At 40.5% G+C, this 26,359-nt stretch overlaps 1 protein-coding gene across 1 annotated transcript in view; it reads right to left on the bottom strand.

The window, feature by feature from the left end:
• UMODL1 (uromodulin like 1) overlaps positions 1–25,166 on the bottom strand; it is a 40,881-nt gene extending 15,715 nt beyond the window's left edge. The window contains exons 1-8 of the mRNA XM_033146373.1: positions 25,108–25,166; positions 13,318–13,560; positions 8,369–8,530; positions 7,308–7,423; positions 6,328–6,520; positions 4,319–4,441; positions 557–826; positions 153–265 (exon numbers count right to left, since the gene is read on the bottom strand). Coding sequence (XP_033002264.1) covers positions 153–265; positions 557–826; positions 4,319–4,441; positions 6,328–6,520; positions 7,308–7,423; positions 8,369–8,530; positions 13,318–13,560; positions 25,108–25,144 — 1,257 coding nt within the window. The 5' untranslated portion in view covers positions 25,145–25,166. The remainder of the gene's footprint in view (positions 1–152; positions 266–556; positions 827–4,318; positions 4,442–6,327; positions 6,521–7,307; positions 7,424–8,368; positions 8,531–13,317; positions 13,561–25,107) is intronic.
• Positions 25,167–26,359: the final 1,193 nt, after the last annotated feature.

Genomic DNA, 26,359 nt, shown 5'->3' with positions numbered 1-26,359 from the left:
CAGCTTAACACTTAAAATAGAAGTTGTTCTTGGTGCAGTTATAATCCTATATCTTTTGCTAGGACACTCTGCTATAAAATATAGTACTTATTGTGAATAAAATATCCCGTTTTTTGTTTTTTTTAAAAAGGAGTATATATTTTTAGTATTACCTCAGTCATCAAAATGCTAGAAAATGCCTGATATTCGATACTGCTAGTGTTGAGGAGCTGATCCGTGAAGTTATAATTCAAGATCCTTATTGTTAAACCAAATACTAAGGCATCTAAAAGACAAAATATTAAGTGAGTAATATGGGTGGTGGGGTGTGATATTCATTTGAGAACAGACAGATCTATCAAAACACATTTCAAAACTGTATGACCGAACTACTAATTGTGATGTGACAGCAATTCATCTAGGCAATGAAGATTAGCTATAAATCTGCATTGACTCGTTCAAGTGGGCTGAGTAGAGATGATGAAATGCAGCTGAAGGTCTGACCTGAAATATAAACACAGTATCTTGCACAGTCCAGATTTATACTAGGAAAACCAAATTCTAAAATGGTTGTTACCTGTCTTTACTTTTCTACTTGAGACAGTCTTTTTGCCACAATCTTCAGCACTGACGTTCACTGTGTACATTATGCCTGCTTCCAGATTGAACACATCTAGTTTGGTATCATTGGTTTCCATTTGTTGCACAAGTTCTTTGCCTTTGTATATTTCTATATTGAACGAATGGTTCCGTGTCGAATTCACACTCCAAGCCACTTCAAAACTGCTGCTAGTAACACTGAAGATCCTGTGGTTTCTAATAGCTGGAGCATCTGCAATAGCAATTATGAGAGAGTTACCACAGTTGCATGTTTACTATGTAATCTTACTCAAAGAAGTAATTCCCGTTATAATCCATGAGCTTTATTCAAAGGTAAATATGCATACACTTGCAGCCCTTAAGTAATAATAGGAATACAAATTCACTGTGCATTTATATAAAATTGCCTCCTGACATTAAATTAAAATGCTAGATTGACCATTTATAATCCTAATCCTACTTTAATCATTCAGTTGATTTGTGGCATGCACAATCTCAAAGACTCTGATTAGTTTACTGTAAGATAAACACACAAAATAAAAACTAAAATGTTATACACTACAGTAGTGTTTTTCGACCAGTGTGCCATGGCACCTTGGGGTGCCTTGAATGATGGTCATGGGTGCCATGGGCAATACTGGCCTCTATCTCTCTTTCCTTCCCTCTGATGCCCTCTAGCATCTTTGCCTCCCAAAGCTTGCACAGCTGTTTGTTGCAGCAGCCCTGGCTACAAGCTCCCCAGGCGAATGGTGCCTCTGGGGCTGGCCATGGGGTGCTGGTTGCCAGGAGCTGGTGGCCTTGAAGTAAGCAAGCGAGGGAGGGAGCAATGGAGGGAGTCCAGCCAGCCTTGCTGTTGGGAATGGACAGACAAGTCCCAGGCCCCTGTGGGGCAGTGTGAGGAGGCACCTCTCTTTGGGGCAGGGGGGGAGCAGCTCAGAGACTAGGGCAGCAGCTGCGACTGCCCAAAGGACTCCCAAGGAGAGGGGAGAGGAGGCTGAGGGAACGCTCCACAAGGGAGGGTGTTTGAAAAAGGTTGAGGGGCTGCCAGCTCTGCAGACAAGGGGTGACATAACTGGTCTCCTGAGCCTCACAGGGGTGCCCCAGAAAGAATGTAGTTGTTCAAGGGAGCCGTGGACCCAAAAAGGTTGAAAACCTCTGCACTACAGAATTAAACAAAAAGAAAATATCTGCTACACATCTATTATTTTCTTTTTTCCTCCTTCATTGTCCACTTGTCTATAGTTCTGTAAGTGAGGAAAATACAGTTACCAGCAAAAATCTGAGCTATACCATTATCACTGCTATACGTGAATTCTTACCTTATTGCCTAAGTATAGAGCCTTACATTCATTTCTTTGAGATTTGGAGATAAAAATGCTTCATCCACTTCAATAGAAATGTTCAAACTCAGCTGAAGTCAGCAAAATACATAGTCAATATAAAATGTATCCCATGCCCCTAATGATCCAGGATTGCTTCCATGTATATGGAGGACTTGTGGGACTGTTTACTTTTGGCCCCAAGGGTTGGATGGTCAGAGTAATAGCTGACCCTCCAGATTGTTAGGGGCACAGTGATGAAATGGGAAATAGGGGGCTCAGAATTAATTATTTTGGTTTCTGTCTAAAATATTCTAGGAGCTTGTTACCTGCCCAACTTTTTTATATATATATATATATATATATATATATATATATATATATATATATATATATATATATATATATATATATATATATATAATAGACAGATGCTGCAAACTACAAGAGGTGTCCAGGGCTCTTTCCTCCAAAGGAAAGAGGTCTTATAAAGCTGATCTTAATCTCTGAACTACTCAGGGAATAAGAGAATGTGAAGAAATGCATTACAACATCTGGAAAGGATATCACTATAATGAGATCGAGAAACTGCATGTCAATTTTATTTATTTTTTACAAAAATTAATACGGGGTTGACTTGTGGCAGCATTCCTGTGTCATACAAAAGTAGTAAAAAAAAAAGTCCTTAAGCTGAACACCATTCTATTTCTCACATCCAAAGTATTTGGCTACCAATGACAGTCCTGCCATGCAGCAGGGTAAACTGATTTGCTTCAGATGTTGAAGATTTATATTATATTATTTTGAGGGGGACTTCTTTAATAAATGCATTCTGAATTCTGCAATTGAAACATTATTCAGCGCTGTACTAAAAGGCAAATTCACAGGAGTTCTGTTACATAAATAGTAGTGGTATGCAGGACTGTGGAAACCACATGCCATGTCTTGACAGGAGTTAAATATTCAACAGCGTCATGTTTATTCATTCATGCAAATGTAAGTTTCTTGATTCAATTAGCTTAAAGAAGTGGCTAAATCTACAGCAAAATAAGCAATTATGCAAGCCATTAAAATTCTCCAGGCAGAAACCAACTACCGTATGTAGGAAAGAAAAAATGCTATTTTGCTGCAAGAAACCAAGTTTTCAATACAGAAAACTTTATCAAGGAAGCCTCTGTGTACCAGTCTGAGGCCTCAAAATGGCCAAGTATATTTACGGACCAAAAGTATTGCTGCACGCTTCCCGGGACTCTGAGTAGTGAGGGGTTCAAGGTGGTTATACCCAGGCTCTGGTTTCCTTGGAATAAGCCATAGCAGAGACTGTGGTGTCTTTATGATATATGGTTTATTTACACATGTAGGGCCTATACAGCCTCAGCCTATGATGGAGGGGATCACATTATTAACATCCCAAGAAGGTCTTGTTTCTCCCATAGGTGCAGCCTTGAGTTCAAGTAGGCATCAGCCATCTCTCTCTCTGTGTCTTTCCAGCCTGCAGCATTTTTGCATCTAGCTTCTAGCTCACATAACTTCTAACTCTAACTTCCCATAGTTAGAGCTAGATTCCAGCAGAAGTCAAGCATGGCTCTGACCCCAGCTTCTGCCTGCAACCAGCCTCCAGCTCTCACACACGCTGGCTTTTGTCTTTCTCACTACCAGACAGGTGAGGGAGGGGGCCTATCCAATTGCCCCTGGGCACTGAGCAACTTCTTTCGTTATATCAACAATGGTCCTTAGGACCATTCACACACACACACACACACTTGCCTGACCTCCATTACATTTGAACCATTGCTGGATCTAGGACCCCAGAGATTAGAAGAGACCCGTCATCATCCTTGGCTTCTCTCAATTTTGTTTATAACACTTTTCCATTTTCTTCTAGTTGTGAGGGTGGGGGATGGGGATGGGCCTCACAAGTGGAGTAGCCTAGGGCTTCTCTTCATCTAAATTCGGCTCTGCTCACAGCCTATTTCTGTATACTTCCATCCTGCTGTTAAGTATGGGACTTTAAACTCTGTTCAACCCACATGCGTGGGCACCTGGTGGGATAAATTGCAATAAATATAACCTCTCCTACCTATTGAAACACATTCTACAGTTTGCACATTCAGCTGTATTGAGCAGTCATGTGATGAGAAAACAAGTAATGCACATACACATTAAATTAGTTTCCTTCACAGTGAAAAGGGGATTAAACGAGTCTGTGAAAAAAAGAAATCTGTAATGGAATGGATGGCCGATTTCTTCATACAGGCCACCAGATGTCACTGTAGATATCAGAACTCAGGCAGTCTTCAGGAGAGAAATACAGTAAAATACCCTTCTAAAAAAAACGAGCCAAAAGGTGGCCATGCACTATTTCCCTTAGACAAAGTGGGTGCAAAATTTAATATTTTAAAAAAGAAAATGTAACTTACAGCATTTCGAATCCACTGGTCTGCTGAGTTCTTGTGATGCAGATGTTGAATTTGTAGCTGAAATAGAATAATTTCTTATTTTAAATAGAATATTGAGTGAATCTGGACCAGAGTCTGTGGCATCTAAAATAATAATAAAGCAGACAGACTTACAAAGCAATTCCCAGAACTCCCCTCCTCAGAAGTGCTCGATTTAACTATTCATTGAACAAATGGAACCTGCAACAAAAACTGTGGCGTTTTTCTTTTCATCCATGCCCACTCCTGTGTGTTGTTGGTAGTTTTGGCTATGTAAGTGTGAGCAAGGGAAGGCTCAAATCGGTATCTGCATGTATCAGGAGTAGCCAATGTGGTGTTGTTGAACTAAGGCACCCATCATCCCTGATCACTGTCTCTGCTAGCTATAATGTGTGCTTTTGCATTTGTCCATTTACACCTGTCTTTGTTTAACATTTAGCTATTTTCAGTTTAACATTTAGCCTATAGATGGGAAGTTGTAATGCTGTTCATTTTACTTCAAAGAATGTTCAGATGCAGGGGGCAGCTATGTAACATATGTATTTAGCTTGACTTGGTTTAATCTTGTCTTTATGTACCCTTCCATAAGCTCATGTACTCAGGACAGTCCCTGATTAAATGCCCCAATCTTTGAAAGGAAGGCTGATGAAGATGAAGAGCAGGGTCTTTTCAGTGGTAGCTCTGCCTTGTTATATTTGTTTCTTAAAGCTGATGCAGACTTTAGATTTTTTTATTAAAAAAAACCCATCTACCACCACCACCACAACAACTATGTTGTGAGAAGGGGAAGCACAAAGAAGACTGTAGCAGCAGTTTTTGTGTTTAGAAAACACAGTATCTTGCATTTTTAATAATAATGGAATCAGCCCCTGCATTCTTCTATATGCCTTCATTTCAGATGCTGTACAACTTATACCCACGGGGCCTACAAGGCTGCTTTCCCCACCCTCTTATGTGCGATATTTTGTGTTGGGTTGGTGAAGTCATAGCTACAACCCCATGTGCTTGCCACACAATCTGATTTCAAAGTGACTGGGCAAAGGAAGAGGGGTTTACAGAGGCAAACTGATCAGTGGTGCCTGCAAACCCCTCTTCCTTTGTCTACATAGCTTAAATTCAAACCACTGTGAGCAAAGGAAAATGTGTCACCTGGCCTCCTCCTAATTTCAGGTGATTGATAGCTGGGAAAGTGTGGGCCGTTATATCAGGGTTAGCCAGCCTCAGTACCATCTTCCGTGGTTCTGAGTGAGGCTATTCTTTCACAACCATTAAAAAAAAAAAAAGCATTCCCCCACCCCGCCTCCGGCTTTTGGTGCAATAGAATGGTCTGCTTGTTTAATTTTCTTTTTATTCTATGCCACTCATTTTAATTTTATAGACCAAAATTTCCTACCACATTACTGTATACTTTGGTAGACTGCTTAAAATGTGTATCCATTTGTATTCATTCTCAGAAGTATGCTTATGAGAACTCCTGGGTTAATACAAATTTCTTGTCTGCATTGAATTCTGCTTAAGAACATTTATTTCCTTTTGCTGAAATTAAATTTAAAAGAGAGGCTTTACAAACTTCTTGGTTTTGACACACACACAAAAAACAACAACAACCCCACAGATACTGTAAAATAACATGCTAGGCCAAATCCCAAAATTGCTATATAAATCTGAGCTAACTTTGAGACTACTTAGCAGTTGATATAAATCCTTGAGCAGAATCTCGAGAGGATTTTGTACAGCTGGAAGCCAAAACAAAAAGGGCTTCTGGAAAGTCTCACAGTGCGAAAGAGAGGTTTGTCGTTGTCACTCACACATTGCAAATTATACATGGGATCCACACAATTTCCTCTTCGGCCTAAGGATCCCAGTTTCTCATGTTTACAAAGTACCTTACAGAGGGTCCTATTTCTCATTTGTAAGTTAAGTTCATAAAGCTTTATGTAACTCTTTCATCAAAACTATGCAAATGACAGATATATTTAAAATGTTACAACCTTGGACAACTATGTCGATAACTTCATACACTCGCATCACAATGTCCTTCAACAAAGAAGAAACGTTTGCCAGTGGAACCAGTTCTTGCAGTCCAATCAGAACCCGAGAAACCAATGTCTCTGTATAGGGTTCTGCCTGTGCGGTATGAATATGATACACTGAGGCATCCAAGGGCCATAGTGCGCCAGTAATCTGTAAAAGGAAGAAACTCTTTTTATATATTACATAATTGTGTGAAACTTAAGTCATGCAATTAATCCTTTCGTGTTAAACACACATGGAGGAAATAGTACAATCAAAATTAGTCAATAAATAAACCCACGAGCTTGACCCCCAAATCACCCTTGCATGGGCATCAAAGTGTGCGCCTAGAGCCACTTTGCTCAATGAACGTGGCCAGTGGTAGCATGGCAGCAAGGGGTGGGCTAGCTGGCATGGTCCTGCAACTTTCTTATTCATGCTTTAAACATGTAAGGGGTTAATTTGAACCTGCTACTGAAGCTCTGGGATCTTAGAAGCCAGATTTATAACGTAACACCGCCAAGTTTTTGCTAATTACATTCTGCACACCAAGCGTTTGCTGCATAGTTGGTTGTGAAAATACTCACAAGCAAACCCTGCTTTTGATCAAGATTCATGCAGGTTAAAAGTCTGGCTCTGTGCAGTGAGAGCAAGAGGTCGGAGAGAGAATAAGGGTATTTGCAAGCTTATATATTTAAGGGGAAGCCTTATGTGCCTCTTCAGGTGTATCTTGAGTAGAATGAAAAGAAGATTGCATGCATATGCTTATAGGAGCCTAGGCCTTTTAATGTGGTGAGTGCATGTGTGTTAAGGAGGAAGTACAGATGACTTTTCTGATGATTTGTGCCTTCTCCAGTAGGTGGTAGTCATAGAACCTATTTAGGTTCTGTTGCACCATTACAACAGAATCAACAGAAGTGTACCGGTATGTAGTAGAATGAAGACTACTGTATCATACCATAGAGTGCAGAAGCCGTGAATGATTCAGAAGTTTTGGATCCACTCTTTTTAACTCATCAAAATCCATTTTCACCAGGACTGACACATCATACCAGTATCTTGGCACTGTTTGCTCTGGAATTGAAGAGAGGAAACCATTTATATGGAGCTTGAACATTATATTAATGGAAAGGTTTTCAGTTATCACAGTGGACTTTTCATTTACAACAGCCATATTTAATCTGCTTAGCAAATACATCATTTTTTTAATTTTTAATTTTTTAATTTTTTTATTGGCTTTTCAAAGTTCCACCTAAACATACATTCAGCCTGGAATTCTATGTCCTGTGGAAATGTCCCATTGACTTGAATGGGACTTATTTCTAAGTAGATATGCATACAATTGATCTATCAGCCTTTCAGCCTTTCAAGTGTTCAGATCAGTGACACTCTTTTAAAAGGTAAAAAGCTAGAAGGAAGGCTATCTGAGAAGCATAATCTTTTACTCACCCAGTTAAGGCAAATTTGTTTCCCTGTTAAATAAATTAGGAATTAGACTTTGTGTTTCTACAGACAATATGATCTGGTCTTTTCCTTCCACCACCATACAAAACTATCCCATGCATGAGTACTCAGAAGACCCAGGTAAGTGTTTACATAAAACTGCAACTTTCAGTAGATAAAGGGCTGCTTTTGCTGGAGGGAAAGGCCACAGACACATGAATATTTCAGGTCACTTCTAGAAATTTCCTTGTGAAAGTATAAGGGTTGACAACCTACCTAACTGTTTACTAAGAAGAAAGCCTGTCTTCCCTTTCCAGTGTTCTGACCAATGTATGCAAAGGCATTGGGATGACAGACAAGCACTAGCCTTGCATAAAATTACAATGCCTATTATTAATACAAATACAAATGAATAATGTTAAGGATATTAGTCTACCTACATCTAGGCTCTGACTGCCCTGAATTGATGTTCTAGTTAGTAGCATCCTCCACTGTGTGCACTCTAAGGCACGCCTCACCACAACATTTCTGATCACAGACCTGTTAGAAGGTGGCAAATGTTTGTCAGTACTGTACCTTCTGATACAGGTTCGGAACAGCCAGTGCCTTTTGATGTCTCGCAGCATTTTTTATGTTCTGGACAATCCAAATCCAATGTGCACGAAATATTTAACACTTCCGCTTCCTTTGTTGGACAGGCACCAGGTCTTGAGGCAAATGCACTGGAACTGTTTAGGGCTACAGAACAAGACATTTAACAACAAAAAATTGCATCTATTGTCAAGGATTCAAAGTTCTACTTTAGGCATGACCAAGAGCTTGATTATGGCTTAGCAGGATTTTTTTATTCCTCTCTTCCCACCACACGTACACATGTACTGCTAATCCCACCATGCCATACCTCAAGATGCTATTGAATGTCTTTCTTTGAAGACTGGGGAGGAGGACTATTAATCAAGAAACTCACTGAGTGCTTTGGATCTTAGCCAGCATTTGTTTTCATTAAAGCTATTCTATTCAGCACACATCTTCCTCATAACAACACTGGATACAGCTTGGACAGCTGCTCCTTTGGGAACAACATTATACATTTACAGCACATTTCACACACATAGCTTTCTCCCAAAGAATCCTAGGAAATGTTCCGGTAGTTCACACCTTGTGGATGTACAATTCTTGGCACCCTTAACAAACTACACTTTCCATGATTCTTTGGGGGAAGCAGTGGTGGACTTCGGGCTCTCAAATTTCAGCGGCGCCCTGTGAAACACTAAAATTTGGCACCCTGCCTCCTCACACCGCTCTAAAGCATTGTTTTGGTGCCCACTGCAGCGGGGTGCCCAGTGCGACCACACCAGTCATGCCACCCTAAAACCACCTCTGAGCAAAGTCATGTGCTGTAAATGTATGGTATGGCTAAGAGGAAACAGCAGGTGTCCAAGCTAAATAAACATGCCTGCAGATCTGGCCTACGTAATCTGCAAATGATGGCACAAACATTTAACAAGTCACAGCCACAAAAGTACCCTGAAGAATCAGTGCAAGGAACCGGGTTGTGTACCAATTCTGGCTCAGAGCCATAGAAAGCATTAACCTGAAATGTCAAGGTCTTCATTTTTACATGAGCCAAACACAAAGACAGACATCCAACATGTCCCTGTCAAAGTCTATCAAGCTATAATTGTTATACGAGCAACTCCCAGAGCGAGCCATCTGTCAAGCAACTGCTTAAAAGGTGGAAATCAGTTGACATGTTCCTTCAGTGAGTAGAAGCCTTCCTGATTTACTCACAAGGGTGGCAAAAATGTATACGTTATACATGCATGAAAGCTCCATCATAACTAATATAAGTAGAATGGAATGACAAAGCGTTTGTAATATTTATTGTTCTTTATTATTTATTTTTAGAACTATCTTAAATCTGTAAACTGCCTTGAAAAACTTTAGACTATCAGGGTTAATGTTATTGTTTTTGATGAAGAAAGACGGAGTGAATATTCATAAATATCTGATCAGATTCCCTATATATACGAGAGAGAGAGAGAGAGAGAGAGAGAGAGAGAGAGAGAGAGAGAGAGAGAGAGAGTCGCCACTTGCTGGTCCATATTTTTTGAGGCTGATATATTTGTTACATGTCCACTGAAAATCACCTATAATATTGTTATAGGTGAACCATGTCAAGGAGAACCCTGTCTATGCAGTGGATATGCACCAGAAATCCACAGCTTCCTTGTTAAGCATTCACTCTCCCTATGTGTTAATTAATTTAGCAGGACTTGTAGCACTAGTATAGTATTTATGTACCAATAGCCCATGAGAATGAGACACTGTACACAGATAAAAGATAACACAGCCTTGCCTACAAGTTTACAGTTTAAGCAAAGCATATGTGGGGAGAGACTCCATCAGGCAAGGCCTTCTTCCACCTGCCTTGCTCCACCCTCTAGTCTTTGCTTCTCAATTTGTATTGTATTATTTTATGTACTGTGGCTTGCCGTTGTTTTATTGATTAGTTTAGAAATTGTTTATTGTAAATGTTGAGTGGATTTCTGTTTAACTTTTATATGTTGATATTATTTTATATTACTCTAATAATTGTTGAATGTTACTTTTTGATGTAGGTTGCTTATTTTAAAGTTTTGTTTTATTATCACATTTTTATATCGCATTAGATTGTTATAAGATGTAAAAAAAATTGTTTCTTCTGCTTGTAAACCGCCTTGAGTATCGTAAGATAGAAAGGCGGTATACAAATAATAATAATAATAATAATAATAATAATAATAATAATAATAATAATAATAATAATAATTATTCCCTATTCTGACATTAGAATGTGTGTGTGTGGAAGCGCAGAGCGGACAAACAGGAAACTTATCTGCTACATAAAGTGTGAATTGGTCCTTGGTCTGCCATCCAAGCAGAAGTAAATTATGGTTTCCAGTGGGATTGGAGAAAATGTATCAAGGGAAAATTCTCAACGAAGAGCCCCACAGAACTCTGAGCTCCAATCACTTAGTCAAACTAGCTTTGTCTGGGTTCTAACATAAGAGAAAACATTAACCGTAGTTTAGTGACATGCTGTTAATTCATCTCACTAGTTGTCAACTTCCTCTTCTCATCATTTATTTAAGACCATGTCTAGACAGTGCATTACCATTCACAGAAGCTGTGACTGAGGCTCTGAGGTCTAGAAAGAATGTTCTGAAGGAGACAAATGAAACACACGCTGCTGAAGCTTAATGGGACAGCCCCAATGAGTAAGAAATTCAGAATTTAGAAAGCTTCTTTAACCTAACTTCAAGAAGAGCTTCTGCTCCACCAGGACCCTAGGGCAACTTCTGTCTAGGTGCCTGCCCACATTTAGAGTAGAAACTCATGTCACTGAAGTTCTTAATTGTCTGATTGGGGGGTTGGACTAGATGACCCTTGGGGTCCTTTCCAACGCTACAATTCTGTGACTCAGAATATAATTTTGATAAGCTTGTAATGCTGAGCTATATTATGACTCACCCAGCATTTCTCTCAGATGCTCTTCTCCAGCTAGAAAAGAGTCTGCATTCAATGGACCACACAAGCCCAGCTGCTTTGTAGGTACCTTTGCAATAGTTATTGCTGCGTATGACTGCAGCTCTTTTGCCTACTATGAAATGACATTAACAATAACGACATATTCTTTGTAGGCAGATTCACAAAACACATTTTATTTTTATTGTCAAGCCCCTAATATCACTGGCCAACTGCTGCAAATTATGTGACCAGACCACCTTAAAGGTAAAGGTAAAGGTACCCCTGACTGTTAGGTCCAGTCGCGGACAACTCTGGGGTTGCGGTGCTCATCTCGCTCTATAGGCCGAGGGAGCCGGTGTTTGTCAGCAGACAGTTTCCAGGTCATGTGGCCAGCATGACTAAGCCGCTTCTGGTGAACCAAAGCAGCGCACGGAAACGCTGTTTACCTTCCTGCCGGAGCAGTACCTATTTATCTACTTGCACTTTGACGTGCTTTCAAACTGCTAGGTGGGCAGGAGCTGCGACTGAACAATGGGAGCTCACCCCATCGCGGGGATTCGAACCGCTGACCTTCCGATCGGCAAGCCCTAGGCTCAGTGGTTTACACCACAGCGCCACCCGCATCCCCCTCACTGGCCAACTGCTGTAAATTATGTGACTAGACCACCTTACTAAGCTTCCATTTGTTTGATAAGCATTTTCTTTATTTGGATCAATCTGTTTCTATCAAACAAGATAATGTTTTATTGTCCACAACATTCTCATGTTCCCAAGTGCAATTGTTTGAGGGGGAAGCAGTTCAATTTCCAAGCAGCTGTCCACCATCACAAGTGCTGGAAACTTCCGTTCCCAGGGAGCGATATGACAATACACATATATGTTTGCAGAAACACAAGAGTGCCTGCACCAGTGTTACAAATGGAGATGAGACTCCTGCAAAATAAAGGAATTTTTCCCATATCGCTTCTCTCCTTCCCCCTTCTTCTTCTCCCCCCCCCCCAAGATCACTTTTCAAGAAAACTTGGAATCACCAAGACCAGTCTAAACTGAGCATGGGAGTTTACCCGTTACTATTTTAAAGGCAGGCCTCAGAATGGTTCTTTTAATTTATTTTGCCTTCATAGATGCTAAGGCAGGGATGTGCTAATCTTTCATATAAAATATTCTATTTCCTTTTCCTTGATAGATTATTTTGATGGGAGGGCAGATTGAGAGACAGCACTTCCTTGTTCAGGCTAATGGAAATTTTGTTCCTACAGAATATGTTCTGGTTTGTGTTGCTGCTTAGGTGTGCATTTTTGTTAAGTACCAAAAAAAAGCCACCCCATTTAAAACTAAATAAAAACCATTAATGATGATGATGATGATACTTTTTAAAAAGATCTTCGAGTTAATATAAACTCAGTGATAACAGAAGTGAGTGTAATGCAAGACATACAAAATGCAACACATATTTTGGATATGATCATCAAGTAGGTAACAACAAAATGTCCGCAGCCTAATCTGAAAGCAGGTTATCTTTACTAAGCCTTTTCAACTCAAAACAGAGTTTAGATACAAATGGGGTGCTGTTTTATACAGATCTATTTGAACCTCAGCTGCCAGAGCAGTAATAATTTAATAATTGATTTGACCTGTGAACACTTCCCCCTTAAAACAGCTGAAACTCACAGGTTTCGTTGAGACTTGTTCATACGCAGTCCAAGCATGAAGATTACCTATGCGCTGATAGTTCACCCAAGAGCAAGCTTTGGGCTCCAACAGCCTCCCTAAGGACACATATAAACTGTAATGATTACTGTGGCTGACACACAGTGGCATAAAGAGAGCCTATATGCGAAAGTCACAGTTCTGGTATAGGTCAGGTGTGTACAAAGCTAACTTGTCTTATGTCCCACTGTGTTGAAAGCCCACATACCCAGGTTGGAGTGGGTTGACTCAAAGCTGCATCTGCAGGTATTCTAGTGTTGTACTTTTGCAGTTCTTCTAATTTTGATTTTTCATTGAATACTTACATAAGGCACAGTAGAGACCAACTTGCTCATACCCATTGCAGCAATCTGTCAGATTCATACTCTCTGGGACTGTGACAGGGTGATATTCTTCATTGTAATAGGTTTTGGTGCAAGTCCTCCACGGAATCCACCCTCCGCATAGTGTTTCCTTTTCATACGACTTTCGATAGGCAACCATTTTGTTCACATTTTTGTCTATAGTATAATTGCATAAATGGTAGCTGAGCAAGGAGAGACCTTTCTCTAGAGAGAAAGAAAAACAGAGTGATATAGGAATTAGTGACACAGTAGGTGATTTTTCAAAAGCACTCACCTATCAATGTACTTGGGAACAACTGCAGGTGACCAGCCACTCACTCTGTGTGTGTGTGTGTGTGTGTGTGTGTGTGTGTGTGTGTGTGTGTGTGTGTTCAAACAGATTAGGTTAGATCCAGATTCCCCATCATGCTTAAAGTAGAGCCAATGAATTTCAGTTGATTTTCTGTAAGAATGAGTATGTCTAAGTCTAATCTATTTTTTCGTGTCCTCTAATAAAAAATTCAAAAGATTTTAGTAATCTGGAGATCCAGAAGAAAGATAGCCAGGCCGATAAACAACAAGAGCAGGAATTAATGAAAAGATAAAAGTAACTTTAAACATTTTAAAAGCTTTATTTACATGTTTTTGAAAGAAGAGTAAATTTTCTTTCAACTTGCTTTCCTTGAATGAAGTGGTATTCTATGTCTAATTCTAAGCTGGGAAACTTAGGGAAGTTTTTATTGTTTGATGTTTTGTTGCATTATTATTATTATTATTTTATTATATTGCCAAGTCTATAGCAAAACGGGTTCTCTTTGCAACTATGTATACATCAATCAGGAAGATTGGGAGGAAATCCAAGTCTGATAAGTAATCCTATACATTTGCTAAAATCCTATATTATTATGTATTGTTATGTTGTAGTGTTGTTGTTGTTGTTGTTGTTGTTGTTGTTGTTGTTGTTGTTATGTTTATTCAAAATCTATCCCACCCGTCCTACAGCCTAGAGTTCAGAGCATAGAGTTCAGTACTCAGAGAAGGACAATTCCCCTGTGTAGGGTTGCTAGGGACAATTCAGAAAAGGTTTACAAATTAGCATTTACTGCTCCATAGCTTCCAAACTACAAGGATTAGACTGCCACTAAACTAATTAAAATGTGTTTTGTTGGATGGATTCTTTTAACCAGCAACAAGCTGAAATTTCCAGTATGACTGTAAGATGGTGTTTACTAGGTTTATTATTATAGACTGATTATCACCTCGGCGGTACTTTTTCACCCGTGCAAGCAAACATATTTCTGAAAATTAATGTGCTATCCTGTCAACTAGCAATAGCAGAAAACTTGCAAGTTTGTAACACAGATTATTTGTAACAGGAATATATCATGATTCTTGGAAATATTGATTTACTACATCCATTGGAGACTGTGACAAAGGTTATGTGAATCAAATGTCTTACAGTCTTGCAATATTGTTCTTGGGTAAAAAAAATATGTTCAGTAGACTAAAACTGCTAACAATGTGTGAACACAGCAGGTAAAGTAAATTACACATGGTACGGTATACATAATTGGTTAAATAACACATGATAAATATACTGTGGCAGGTAACCAGTGGAAATGTGGCATGTGAAAGAAGTCCACCCCTTTGGGGTGATGCCAACACATTTTTACCCTTTTTTTTACCTATCCGCCTGTTTTTCTTTTCTTCTTTGTCATTCTGTTGTGAATATGTTTCTGCAAAATTCAATATTTAGAAGACTACTGCAGAATGTCTGGGAATAAAGTTATGCACTCTAGCTGAGGATTCAAGGTCCCCTCCACATTCTAATGTTGGGACAAATTAAGAATAATGAGATACTGGTTTTAGATTCAGGTAGGTAGCCATGTTGGTCTGACGCAGTCGAAATAAATAAAAATTAAAAATTCTCCAGTAGCGCCTTAGAGACCAACTAAGTTTTTAAGGTATCTGAAGAAGTGTGCATGCACACGAAAGCTTACACCCAGAACAAACATAGTTGGTCTCTAAGCTGCTACTGGCCAATTTTTTATTTTTTTTCACTGGTTTTAATTCATTCAGAATGCAGCTGTCTGCAAATGCTTTCAACTTTTAAGGATACACTTTTAGAACAGCAAATATTTCTAATTATTCAGAAATCATATCCCAGCCTAGATGATAAGGGTCAATAAGAAATTAAACCAATGTTGAAATATTGATCTGAATGAAGTGGTAATAGAAGAGCTACACAGTCTTATTGTTCCTGTCCATGATTTGGCTAAACAGCATGGTGATCCCATGAGGACCGTATTCTGGGTCCTTTCATGGTTCTGACCCATCAACCAACTGTTTTAAAAACAAAGGTCAGCACACACATTTGCAGGCACAACATCCTTCACTCCCATTCATCACCTCTTGTTGAAAGCCTCTCCACGACTGATCTAGCCAGTCTTGCTTACTAAGCTAAACTCACCACCGCCCCAATCGAGAACGGGGTCACAGGATTCCAGAGCTAGAAACAGAACTGAAAAACCTCCACATCCACAATTTCTAAGATAATTCTGCAGAGGCAGTTTCTCTGGTCTATAGTTTACATAGCATAATGACCCTGGTTCGCATCTTTTTAAAGGCACATCATGATAAAAAGCTGCTTCACTTGCCACCCAGAATCCTATATCCAAAAGACACCAAGCACTCCCGAGAATTTTAAATCCATAATCGCCAATGAGCTAGGATGAATCGCAAGAGTTGTCCTGAAAATAAATGGTCCACGAGGTAAAAGTAGTTTTGAAGAGCAATGTTCAGTGCCACGTCCAAATTAAAATTAAATGTGAAACTACGTAGGTATCAGTAAAGTGTTTTGCTACTTGCCTGTAAAGGTGTTGACTGTTCTCTGCCCTGTAGCGGTACACAGAATGAAGATGGACACAGCAAGGATCCTAGCCACTGAATTAAAGGTCCTCATCATTTTTTGCAATATCATTGTTCCCAGGGAACAAAATAGCAGTAGGTTTTACATCCAGATTTTAGGGAATAAAGCAGAATTGCCCTCGTTTTTCTCCTTAGTGTACAGGTAAAGTGATTGGCCTCAGAACAAAGAGAGAATCTAGGCAGTACCTTGCCTGTGGAGGTTCATTAACGCTTTCCCCATGGAATGCCTGCATCTCAATTACTAATCCTGGTCCTCAGCAACCTGATGTAGTCGCTTGCAGAATAACACCCTGATTAAACCACACTTATTTGTAGCCAGCTTCCATGGGTCGACTGGTCTTAAAAACAAGTGCATGAGTATAGCTTGGGGGGCAGGAGTCAGCAGGATTAGAGGGTAGCTTCAACCCCTTGTGAAAGAAGCAATGGAAACTGGGGTGTAGTCTAGATTGAACTGGGCAGAGGGAAGAGACTTCCTTGGGGGAGAACAGGAGTAGTTAAGAGTCAGAGGGTGAAACCACCATCATGTTTCATCATGGGGAACCTGTGTGCTGTTGAGGGCCCCACTCCTTTAGGAGGGAGGTAATCTCTGGGGGGTGCATGTTGTCAGAGCCAATCCCTTCTCTCTCTGTCTGTCTCTCAATCTCCTAGTCTCTCTGTGTGCCACTTCCTTTGTTCTAATCTGCTCTGGATAAAAGCACAAAAATAAAGATCATTTCAACAGTATCAACTGAATTACAGTTCAAAAATAGCACACTGTGTGTGATTAAATGGAAAAGAGGACTTTTAGCAGAGCTGTTTTAAGTTAGACCTGGTAAGACATGAAGGTTGTGTGGCAATAAGATGAAAACTCCTGTTTTGGACACAGATGCAACACCAATCCCTGTTTGGTTTTCTTAGCCTTATCTAACTTTCATTTCAACTTCTACAGTGTGCACATGAGTTTTCTTGGGAACAAAGTATTTTGCTTTTCCTTGTAGGATTAGCCCTATTTGCAACATTATATGCATGTTCAAATTCTGTGCTGCAAATGGTATCACTCAAAAGATTAAATGAATTTGATTAAGCAATGTTTCCATTTACCTTTAAGAGGAGCTTTCATATCCCCTGAGGATGCAATTCTCCCCTGGCTACGGTTACTATAGTGAATCTTTCAGTGCCGTGGAAACAAGTCAAAAGAGGTTTTCAGTGAAGGACTCAAAATAGATTTGCCAGCCATTTTGGACAACAGAAAATATTTTCAACACCCTTTTGCATAATTTGTCAGATGGGGGATTTTCCTACCCTTTGGGGCATTTTTTTACTTCTTGGATATGGTTGGTAGTCTTTTACTTTTGTCTTAATTTTCTAAAAATCTGTTACATTCTGCTCAATTCACACCTCAGATTCCTTATCATGATACCCAAAATATTTGAACCTTTCCTTCCATTCCGTAAATTCAATTGTCCCAACCATTTCTATTTTCTTCCCTCTGCCTCATTTCTTTTTGTACATTTATTTGAATACAAAGTAAAATGAAATTCATCCATAAAGTAGCTTCCTGCTTATTGGTTGTGTGGTTTGTTACTGACCTCTATTTGCTGGTAACACTAACTGTAAAAAAACAAAACAAAACTTGAAGATACAAAGTTGTAAGCGTTGGTTGCTTTGTTTTATATTTGCAGCACTCTCTGGACAAACCCACCACTCTGATCTCCTCTAGACCATCCTGATTGGAATTACTGAGGATTAAGACAGACCCAATGTGGTTGGCAGGTGTCAGATCCCTGGCTGCACACATACCCACCTACCCCCACCACAAAAGGAAAAATTAAAAGCCATTTGGAAGTACCCAGAGTAGCAGGGAATAATACTATTTCTTCTTGAAGTGAAAGGTGGTGTAAGGTGGATTTGTTGTACTAAAATTGAAATGTCGATACTAAAATAACAGGAAGTTCCCTTTTTACTGTATTTAATATAAATATAATGCATATGGATGGCCTTTTTATGATTCTATTGTCTTATATATGCCAATAAAGGTGTTGAATTGAATTGAATTGAATGGTATCAGCTGCTGAAGAACTGAATTGCTGTACGTCATCCTGTTCTATTGTGCTGTAGGAGACTACAGAATGTAAAAGAAAAGAATGCTCTGAAATGAGCAGTCTTAATAGACAACCCATTCAGAATCTGCACTCAGATCAAAAACAATACAGCAAACTCATTCTCATTTCATGTATCCTGCTTGTCTCATCTCACTCCATCACAGAACCTCCCTCCTGGAAGCCAGTAGCTGGGTTCTAAGGCATATCCCCACCACTGCCCACTGTCCAGCAGTCTTAAGAAGATGGGACATCCCTAGATGGAGAGGGATGAGTCCGTCTGTTTTGGAAGAGCAAATGCCTGTTCCTGCACTCTCTAGCTGCTTGTTATCTAGCCTGCATGCTTAACACATGGCCCATAACTGCATAAGTTCATTAAGCTGATCTGAAAATAATTTTGCGTATGTGTAAAGACAGCACAGCTATCATCTTAAGGATATTTATCTGCATATCTCCTCACTTCTAAAAAATTATTACACCCATCCTAATAAGTTATAAGCCTTGTTTTAAACAAAACTCTCTTATTTGCTAGTTCCTAGTACGATCAATATCCAAAGTTTGTTTGTAGTATACGGGTAATTGCTGGCCTATGATGTACATGTGTTTGACAGGAAGGGCGGGAGATATGGATAACTAGAGATAGTGAGAAGCAGGGGAAATGTAAATTAATGGAAGCATCTGTAATGTTGGACACTCCATTAGTACACTGAGAAGATATGACCTTCTCTAAATGACTTTGCAGATTCTTCTGTGCATGTAACTGAAGGTTCTGACTTTAACAAGCCATAACCTGCACAGCTCCCATAGCACCTTATTAACTTGTTTATCCTTTCCATACTTTTGCATTCAAGTAAAACATGTTACATAATGATTATAAAAACAAAATCAAACATATATGTGCTTTCAAATTAGTATATTTATAAAGTGTCCATTTACTATGGGGTTTTTTTATATCTGTAAAAAAACACAACCCAGTATTTTTTGTTTTTGTTTTATATGTGCAAATATCCAAAGGCAGTGTGACACCAACAACTGAATTTGGAATAGTTTTTTTTCCCTCAAGTGGTTGATTCACTTGCAAAGAGCTAAATGATAAATTAGAGTTTGTGAACTATCAGGGGCAGATACCGCAGGCAATTCATATCCTGTGTTCATTACATGTCCTTTTATTAAAATTATGATTTATTTTGGCTCAGTTGCTAATACTGCTGAATAAAGCAAAGTAGAAGCCACAAAACTGACAGGTTTACAAATATAGTTAAGTATAAGACAGTGAATTTGCATTCACCAGAAGCTAAGCTTGAATCTGATAAGCTCTCCTGTCAACACCAATAGCAGCTACTTCAAGGAAATTTACCCTATAAGGAAATACAGGATTTTGTAGTTGCTAAAAGGGATTAAGAAAATTCAACATTTTTTTTCAGCTACTGACAGCCTTTGTTTCAGAGGTCTACACAGGCTTTATACACCCACACAAGAAAGGGGAAAGCGTCCATTATCTAAATATACCTGGATTTTTTTACTTAAATTCACTCAAACTTTAGGGAGAAGAAAGTTGTTGCCTTTATCCACCCCAGGGTGCATCTAACAGTATGTGCTTCCTTCCAATCTATTCATAATTTTGTAGTGCTAAGATATATAGATAGGAGAATGGATTTTCTTAGTGGTGACAGCTTGAAAGTGGTATGTCCTCCTTTCAGAAGTCTATCTGGCACTAACATACCCACCAACGTTTATCTGATGAAAATTGGGACATCCTACTCCATCATAATAATAATAAATGTTAATATTTATACCCTGCCCATCTGACTATGTTGCCCCAGCCATGTATTTATTTATTTATGTATTTATTTATTTATGTATTTATTTATGTATTTATTTATATATAAATAATAAATACATAATAAATACCTTTTAAATACATTTCATACATAATAAAACATGAAACATTTAAAAACTTACCTATACCTACAGGGCTGCCTTCAGATGCCTTCTAAAGGTTATCTAGTTACTTATCTCCTTTGCTTGGGAGTCACATAACTCCATACCCTCCAACATTTATCCGATGAAATTAGGAAAAGCAGGACATTCCCTGATCAAATCAGAAACCGGGATGGCTTCTGTAAATCTGGGACTGTCCATGGAAAATAGGGGCACTTGTGGGGTTTGCAGTAATGGTTTAATCTTTTTGCCATCGGCTCCAAGTCTCTCCCCCGCCCCCCGGTGCTTTTAATACTGTGATTTAATAGCAGCTATTGGTTTTAAGAAATCTAACTAATTGGAGCATTAGTTTTATCTTCTCCTCTGGTGAAATGCAATGTTTGCATATGTTTGTAACCCAACCTGTGGTCAAGAATGATAAAGATAAAAACCTACATAAATAAATTTCTTTCACCTCTGCAACACATCAGATACAGAGCAGATTCTGTCAAATTGGATGACAGCTCATTTATATAACTGTTATTCGCCAGACATCTCACCCTTTCAGGCTTAAATAACATGCTAAAAGAAGCTTTTTACAATGAAAGCCACCAGGTCTTGAAAGATGTTTAGGCCATCACATCATAACTGAAACTACAAAGTGAAAAAAAGATTCAACTGTTTGTGAACAGCTCCAAGGACGTCCTTAGAGGAAGCCTACAACCACTTCAAAACAGACTTTAAGGACTGAGTCAATATATTATGTGCTATATACCTTTCAAAAATGTAGTTCATGGGGAGTAGGGAAATAATATATTTAACATCTCCCCAGTATAGAAAAAAAAATTGTGCATGAAAACCTGCCAGAGGAAGGGTTTTTAGGGTCAATCTAAGTTTGATGCAGGAGGTCCTCTTTATCAATATCTTATATTTTTGCTCTTAAGGTCAAAACAGACATGCATGCTAAGGAGAATCAGAATGAGACTGCAATGCAAGGGGAGGTTTAATCCAGTCCTTTGCTGCCGCTGCCATTTTCCTGACTGAAACTATGCAACCCAGCACCAGCCCTACCAATAGGCAGAGGTGGCAGCCTCCGCTGAGGGTTCCCCAGTTGCACTATTCCCATCCTCCTGAGCTGGGGTGCCCTAGAGGCAAAAGTGCTTGTTTCTCGTTGACCTGGGCTGTTTTTCTGCAATGTATTGCCAACAGTGCCTTTGGGAAAGGCACTTAACCAGGTCAGCAGAGAGGCAAACAACCCAAGCCATGCACTCCAGAAAGTATTGCCCGCGTGCATGCATTGCTGTGCTCATGAAACACATGCTGGCATTGCAGCTACTGCACTGCATTATTTGAGGTGGCAGGGGGCAGGTGGAGCGGGCAGCAAATTTTGGTGAGTTGTTGAAGGACAGAGTTGTGTGTGACACAAAAGCTATTCTTCACTCCCTAAACTAGCCTGCTGCCCTCAGGCACAGTGGAAGATGCTGTCTCATCATCACCTACCAATCCATTTGTGGAACAGGGAGGACACCTCAGACAGCCAAACGTTTCAGGCCAGCCCTGATTATATCCCTCCTCTCCCCCCCCCCAAAAAAAAAGAAAAAAGAAAGTCTGCTAAATCCCCATGAGAGAAATAGCATTTTGGTGAGATAATTTAGATCAGAAAAATGACAGAAGAAAAGGTTAAACTCCTCCCCTGTGCTGAGGCCCCAATTCCCGCCCCTGCACCCCTGCCACTTTGATTTAACAATCAACCAACCAACCATGAGAAAACCTTTCTACAGATATCCCACATCACGTCTAGTTTGGTTGTTAGCTCAGCCTTCTTCCTAATGTTTTAACTTTCTATGAACAGAGAGAATGCCAGAATAAAATCTTTATCCATGATATGCTATCTTTCTATTTGCAGGGAGTGGTTTCGGGTTTTTTTTACATTTTGAGGACACACACAAAATAAGCCCAAGGTTTTCTCTTTAAAACCTTGTGAATGTTATATGCACAAACCTTTTGAACACTACAATCAAGAGAAATGGTGTTCCATTACTGCAAGTCCTGCCAAGAAACCTAATCCCTAAAGCCTTGTTAACAGGAAAATAACAGCTGCACATAACTACTATACTAATGAAGAAAAAATGTTTACAATTACCATTTTCATTGACTTTTTTCAGGGTGTGTGTTTGACATCTCTACACTTATGGTATGAACATTGGTTTGTTTGTTTTTTAATGGAATTTTTGCTTTGAAATTTTAGAATTTGTACCTCAGGAGGGTTTAGATAGTTCAGTATATTACAAAAAAATAGACATAAACCAAAGGAAGTTTGGTAGACCTTACTCAGAAGCAGTTCCACTGAATTCAGTATTAAGCATTTTCAGATTGTACAGCAAATCCCATTTGAATCAACAGGATTGTATATGTCCAGATCAATTTTACTTCAATAAAATTGCAACATAGCTAATTTTCTTTGGATTTCATCCATCTCTGAAATACTTTGCCATAATTCTATGCACATCTACCCCGATGTCCACTTAGTTAATGTGTTACAGATGGAAGGCAGTCTCTAAGTCTCAATTTGTTTATAGTATTTTGTAATAGCTAAACAATAAAAAATAAATGCAATATGAAAACAACTGTAAGTACATTATTGTGCTTTTGGCTTGTGGTGTTTGTGTGTGTGTGTGTGAGAGAGAGAGAGAAAGAGAGAGTGTGTCCTCCCAGGTGGTGTGTTAACTGCCTTCCAGTACAGTAGCTAGGCTAGTGAGAAAAAGTGGTTAAGGTTTTTAAAAAATGTTTTTATGAAAAGATTTTCATGGTAACAAAAGAACATACAGAAAAAGAAGGGCTGGAACTCCCCATGAATGCTCCCCTTTTCTCTTATACTGGCAATGGCACCCACAGGAGAGGTACAGGAACTGTTTCAGCGAGTTCCAGCTGAAAAAAGCCCTGGTTATAGTCTGTTGACAGGGCGGGGTGGTGAGAGAAGTGGGGAGAGAGAGAACCAGAAAATCTAACCTCTAGGTTAGATCACCACAATGCATATATGAGAATGTCCAAAGATAGTCCAGAAACTTCAGCTGGTGCAGAATTCAGTGGCTGGTACAGAATTCAGAATTCAGCTGGTGCAGAATTGCTCATGGGGGGGGCAAGACAGTTTGAGCAAATGACGTCAATCATGGCCCAACCACACTGATTCCCAATTACTGTAGTTTCCAGAGCCAGTTCAAAGTGCTGGTTTTGACCTATAAAGTCTTAAATGGCTCAGGACAGCAATACCACGAGGACCACTTCTCTCTATGAACCGACCTGGATTCGGTGGTCATCATCTGAGGCCCTTCTTCATGTGCCTCCTCTACAAAAGATCCAGAGGGCACCAATACAAGAATGGCCCTTTTTTTGCAGTGACGCCATGTTTGCAGAATGCTCTCCCCAGCGAGGACTGCCTGGTGCCATCATTTGTCTTCAGGCGCCAGACAAAAACTTTATACATTGGTGTTTAACAATGTGTAGCCTTTGGAAGTGGGTGGGATGCTTTTAATGTATTTCTCTTTCCTCTTGGTTTTAATATATAGCAAGCCCACAATTTATGCACATTTAATTTGTGCACATCTACCTTTAAAAGAATGGAAATAAATAAATAAATAAATAGGTCGTGGAAAGAAGAAGAGTTTGGATTTAATATCCTGCTTTATCACTACCCGAAGGAGTCTCAAAGCGGCCAACATTCTCCTTTCCCTTCCTCCCCCACAACAAACACTCTGTGAGGTGAGTGAGGCTGAGAGACTTCAGAGAAGTGTGACTAGCCCAAGGTCACCCAGCAGCTACATGTGGAGGAGCGGAGACACAAACCTGGTTCCCCAGATTATGGATTCTGGAGAAAATGACTTTGGCAACCCCACCCCAGAACATAACCCCCACATAAGTTATCATTGTATCATAAAATTGTAGAGTTGGAAGGGACCATGAGGGTCATCTAGTCAATCCCCTGCAAGGCAGGAATCTTTTGCCCAACCTTCATATTAAGAGCCTAATGCTCTACAGTAAGGTTGTAGGCTTACTGTATCAATGTGGGGTTTATTGTCTATTTGTTTGGTTGCAAGTTGCTTTGGATGACAAACTTAATGAATATAACTTACACAAACTTAATGAATAAAAAAACTTATAGAGAATGCACCGAATCAAGATTCCCTGGTAACAAGGACAGCTACAGAAACTGAAAACCACAACTCAACGAAGTTGTATTCAGTCATTTTGCAGTTCTCACAAATAATGGGAGAGCAGCATGAATTCTTCCTCACACATGCTAAAGCATGTTTGCGCTTGTCCCGTGCCGGTTATTTTCACTTCTTGTGTGTGCTTTTTTCAATAAACAAATAAAATTCAAAGGCGCAATCCAGCTGCTCAGCAGGCTTGTGATTCGCACTAGATACGAGGCACGGAAAGGCCTCGCCTGTGTAAACTCCCTGAAAATTAACTTGGTGCTGAGTGACAGCCTCGTTTCCCTCTGCATTTGCGGGTGGGAAGGGGAACCTCGCCTTGATCAGCAGCAGGGCTGCAAGACTGAAACGCGTTCGTTCAGCAGGGGCGCCGGCTACTTTTAAGAACCAGCTCGCACCATGAAGTCTTTGACTCCAGGAGGACGAAAAGAGATGCCACTTATTATTGGCTTTTCCCAAGGCACAAGCGGCATTTTATTAAGAGAACGAAGACTGCTGGAAAGATATTTATTCCCCCCCCCCTTCCTTCCTTCTTTCTTCAGAACTCACACAGGCAGCAAGTTTCCACCCGGGAGTTTTTATTTGACAGAGGCGAGCGCGTGTGTGTCGCGTATCCTGCAGCGGGAAGTGCTTACTAAGGGGAATCCACAGAGGAAAGACTCCCTTCCTCATTCTTTAAAAGGGGGGGGGGGACTTGCGTCGGCTTCGTGTCCCTCAGGCCTCCTCTTCCTCAGCGACCTGCTGAGTTCCCGCCGCCCTTAGCAACGACCAGCGCCGCCCGCTCCTCCACTTGGCTTAGGCGGCCAACGCAGGGAGCGTTCACTGACTGTGGGGAGGAGAAACACCGCCCGCGATTGCTATGACACCCCATTAAACACGAACACGCTCCACCGCCATTTCGGGCAATTTACACTCCCCTGCCGCCGCCGCTCTCCCCCCCCCCCCGCCTGGTGTTGACCAATCGGAATGTTGCGCACGTGACGAGCGTTCACTGCGATGACCTCATCCCTGGTGTGGGATGACGTCAAATTCAAGATGGATGGAATCACGGCGGTGGCGGCAGCGCGCGCGGGTGAATCGTAAAAGGAGGCGGCCGGAGAGTGGGGGGGAAGGAAGGGGGGAGCCTGTCCAGCGGCGGAGAAGGTGAGTAGCGGTCCCCAGTTCCTGCCTGCTCAAGGCGGGTCTCCCCCCACCCTGCACAAAGGCGTGGGTTTCCCCATGCACAAAGGCGTCTTTTCCTGACGTAACTCTGAGGTATGTTCCCCCCCCCTCCACCGTGTAAGGGCTGCGGTCCTTGAGCTCTGAGCTCTCATTTGCGCCTGCGCCGGTTACAAAACGGGTTCCCACCCCTTTGCGGCGCATGCGTCGATCCTAGCAGCCTCGTTCATGGTACGGAATACGCATGCCCTTGTATGCCGCTGGGTGTCTAATACGCATGTCTGTTGCCCGCTCTCTGTGCATAGTTACTTCTTGTCACTGCGCCTGTGCGTTGCCCATACGGACACAGTTGACCGCACACCCGCTATGCTCGGGGTAGTCCCTGTGGGTGGGGTGAAAGAGGGCTCTGTGAGCGTGCGCAGGAAAATGGGTGTGGTGGGCTGTTGAGCCTTATGATGTCATTCTGGGTAAGGAGTAGGGGGGAATTGCTCTCTGCAGAAGGAAAAGGGTGCTAATGTGCCCTCTCATAAGTGCTTTACACTTCTTGAGATGCTAGCATTTGGAGATGGAGGTTCAAGCACAAATAGAATCTGCACCCTGTGACATACTTTCCCCCAAACCAACATACACGTGGGTTGGTTCTAGTTATGCAGGAGGATTCTGGGGAGCGCTTTGGTCATAATATCCAGATGTGATTTTGCTTTCGTTTTATCATTTGGCTGACCCCCC

This window comes from Lacerta agilis, chromosome 4, assembly GCF_009819535.1.
Source record: "Lacerta agilis isolate rLacAgi1 chromosome 4, rLacAgi1.pri, whole genome shotgun sequence".
NCBI classification, from domain to species: domain Eukaryota; kingdom Metazoa; phylum Chordata; class Lepidosauria; order Squamata; family Lacertidae; genus Lacerta; species Lacerta agilis.
Note: the sequence above shows the minus strand (reverse complement) of the source record. Positions and strands in the feature narration are given on the sequence as shown.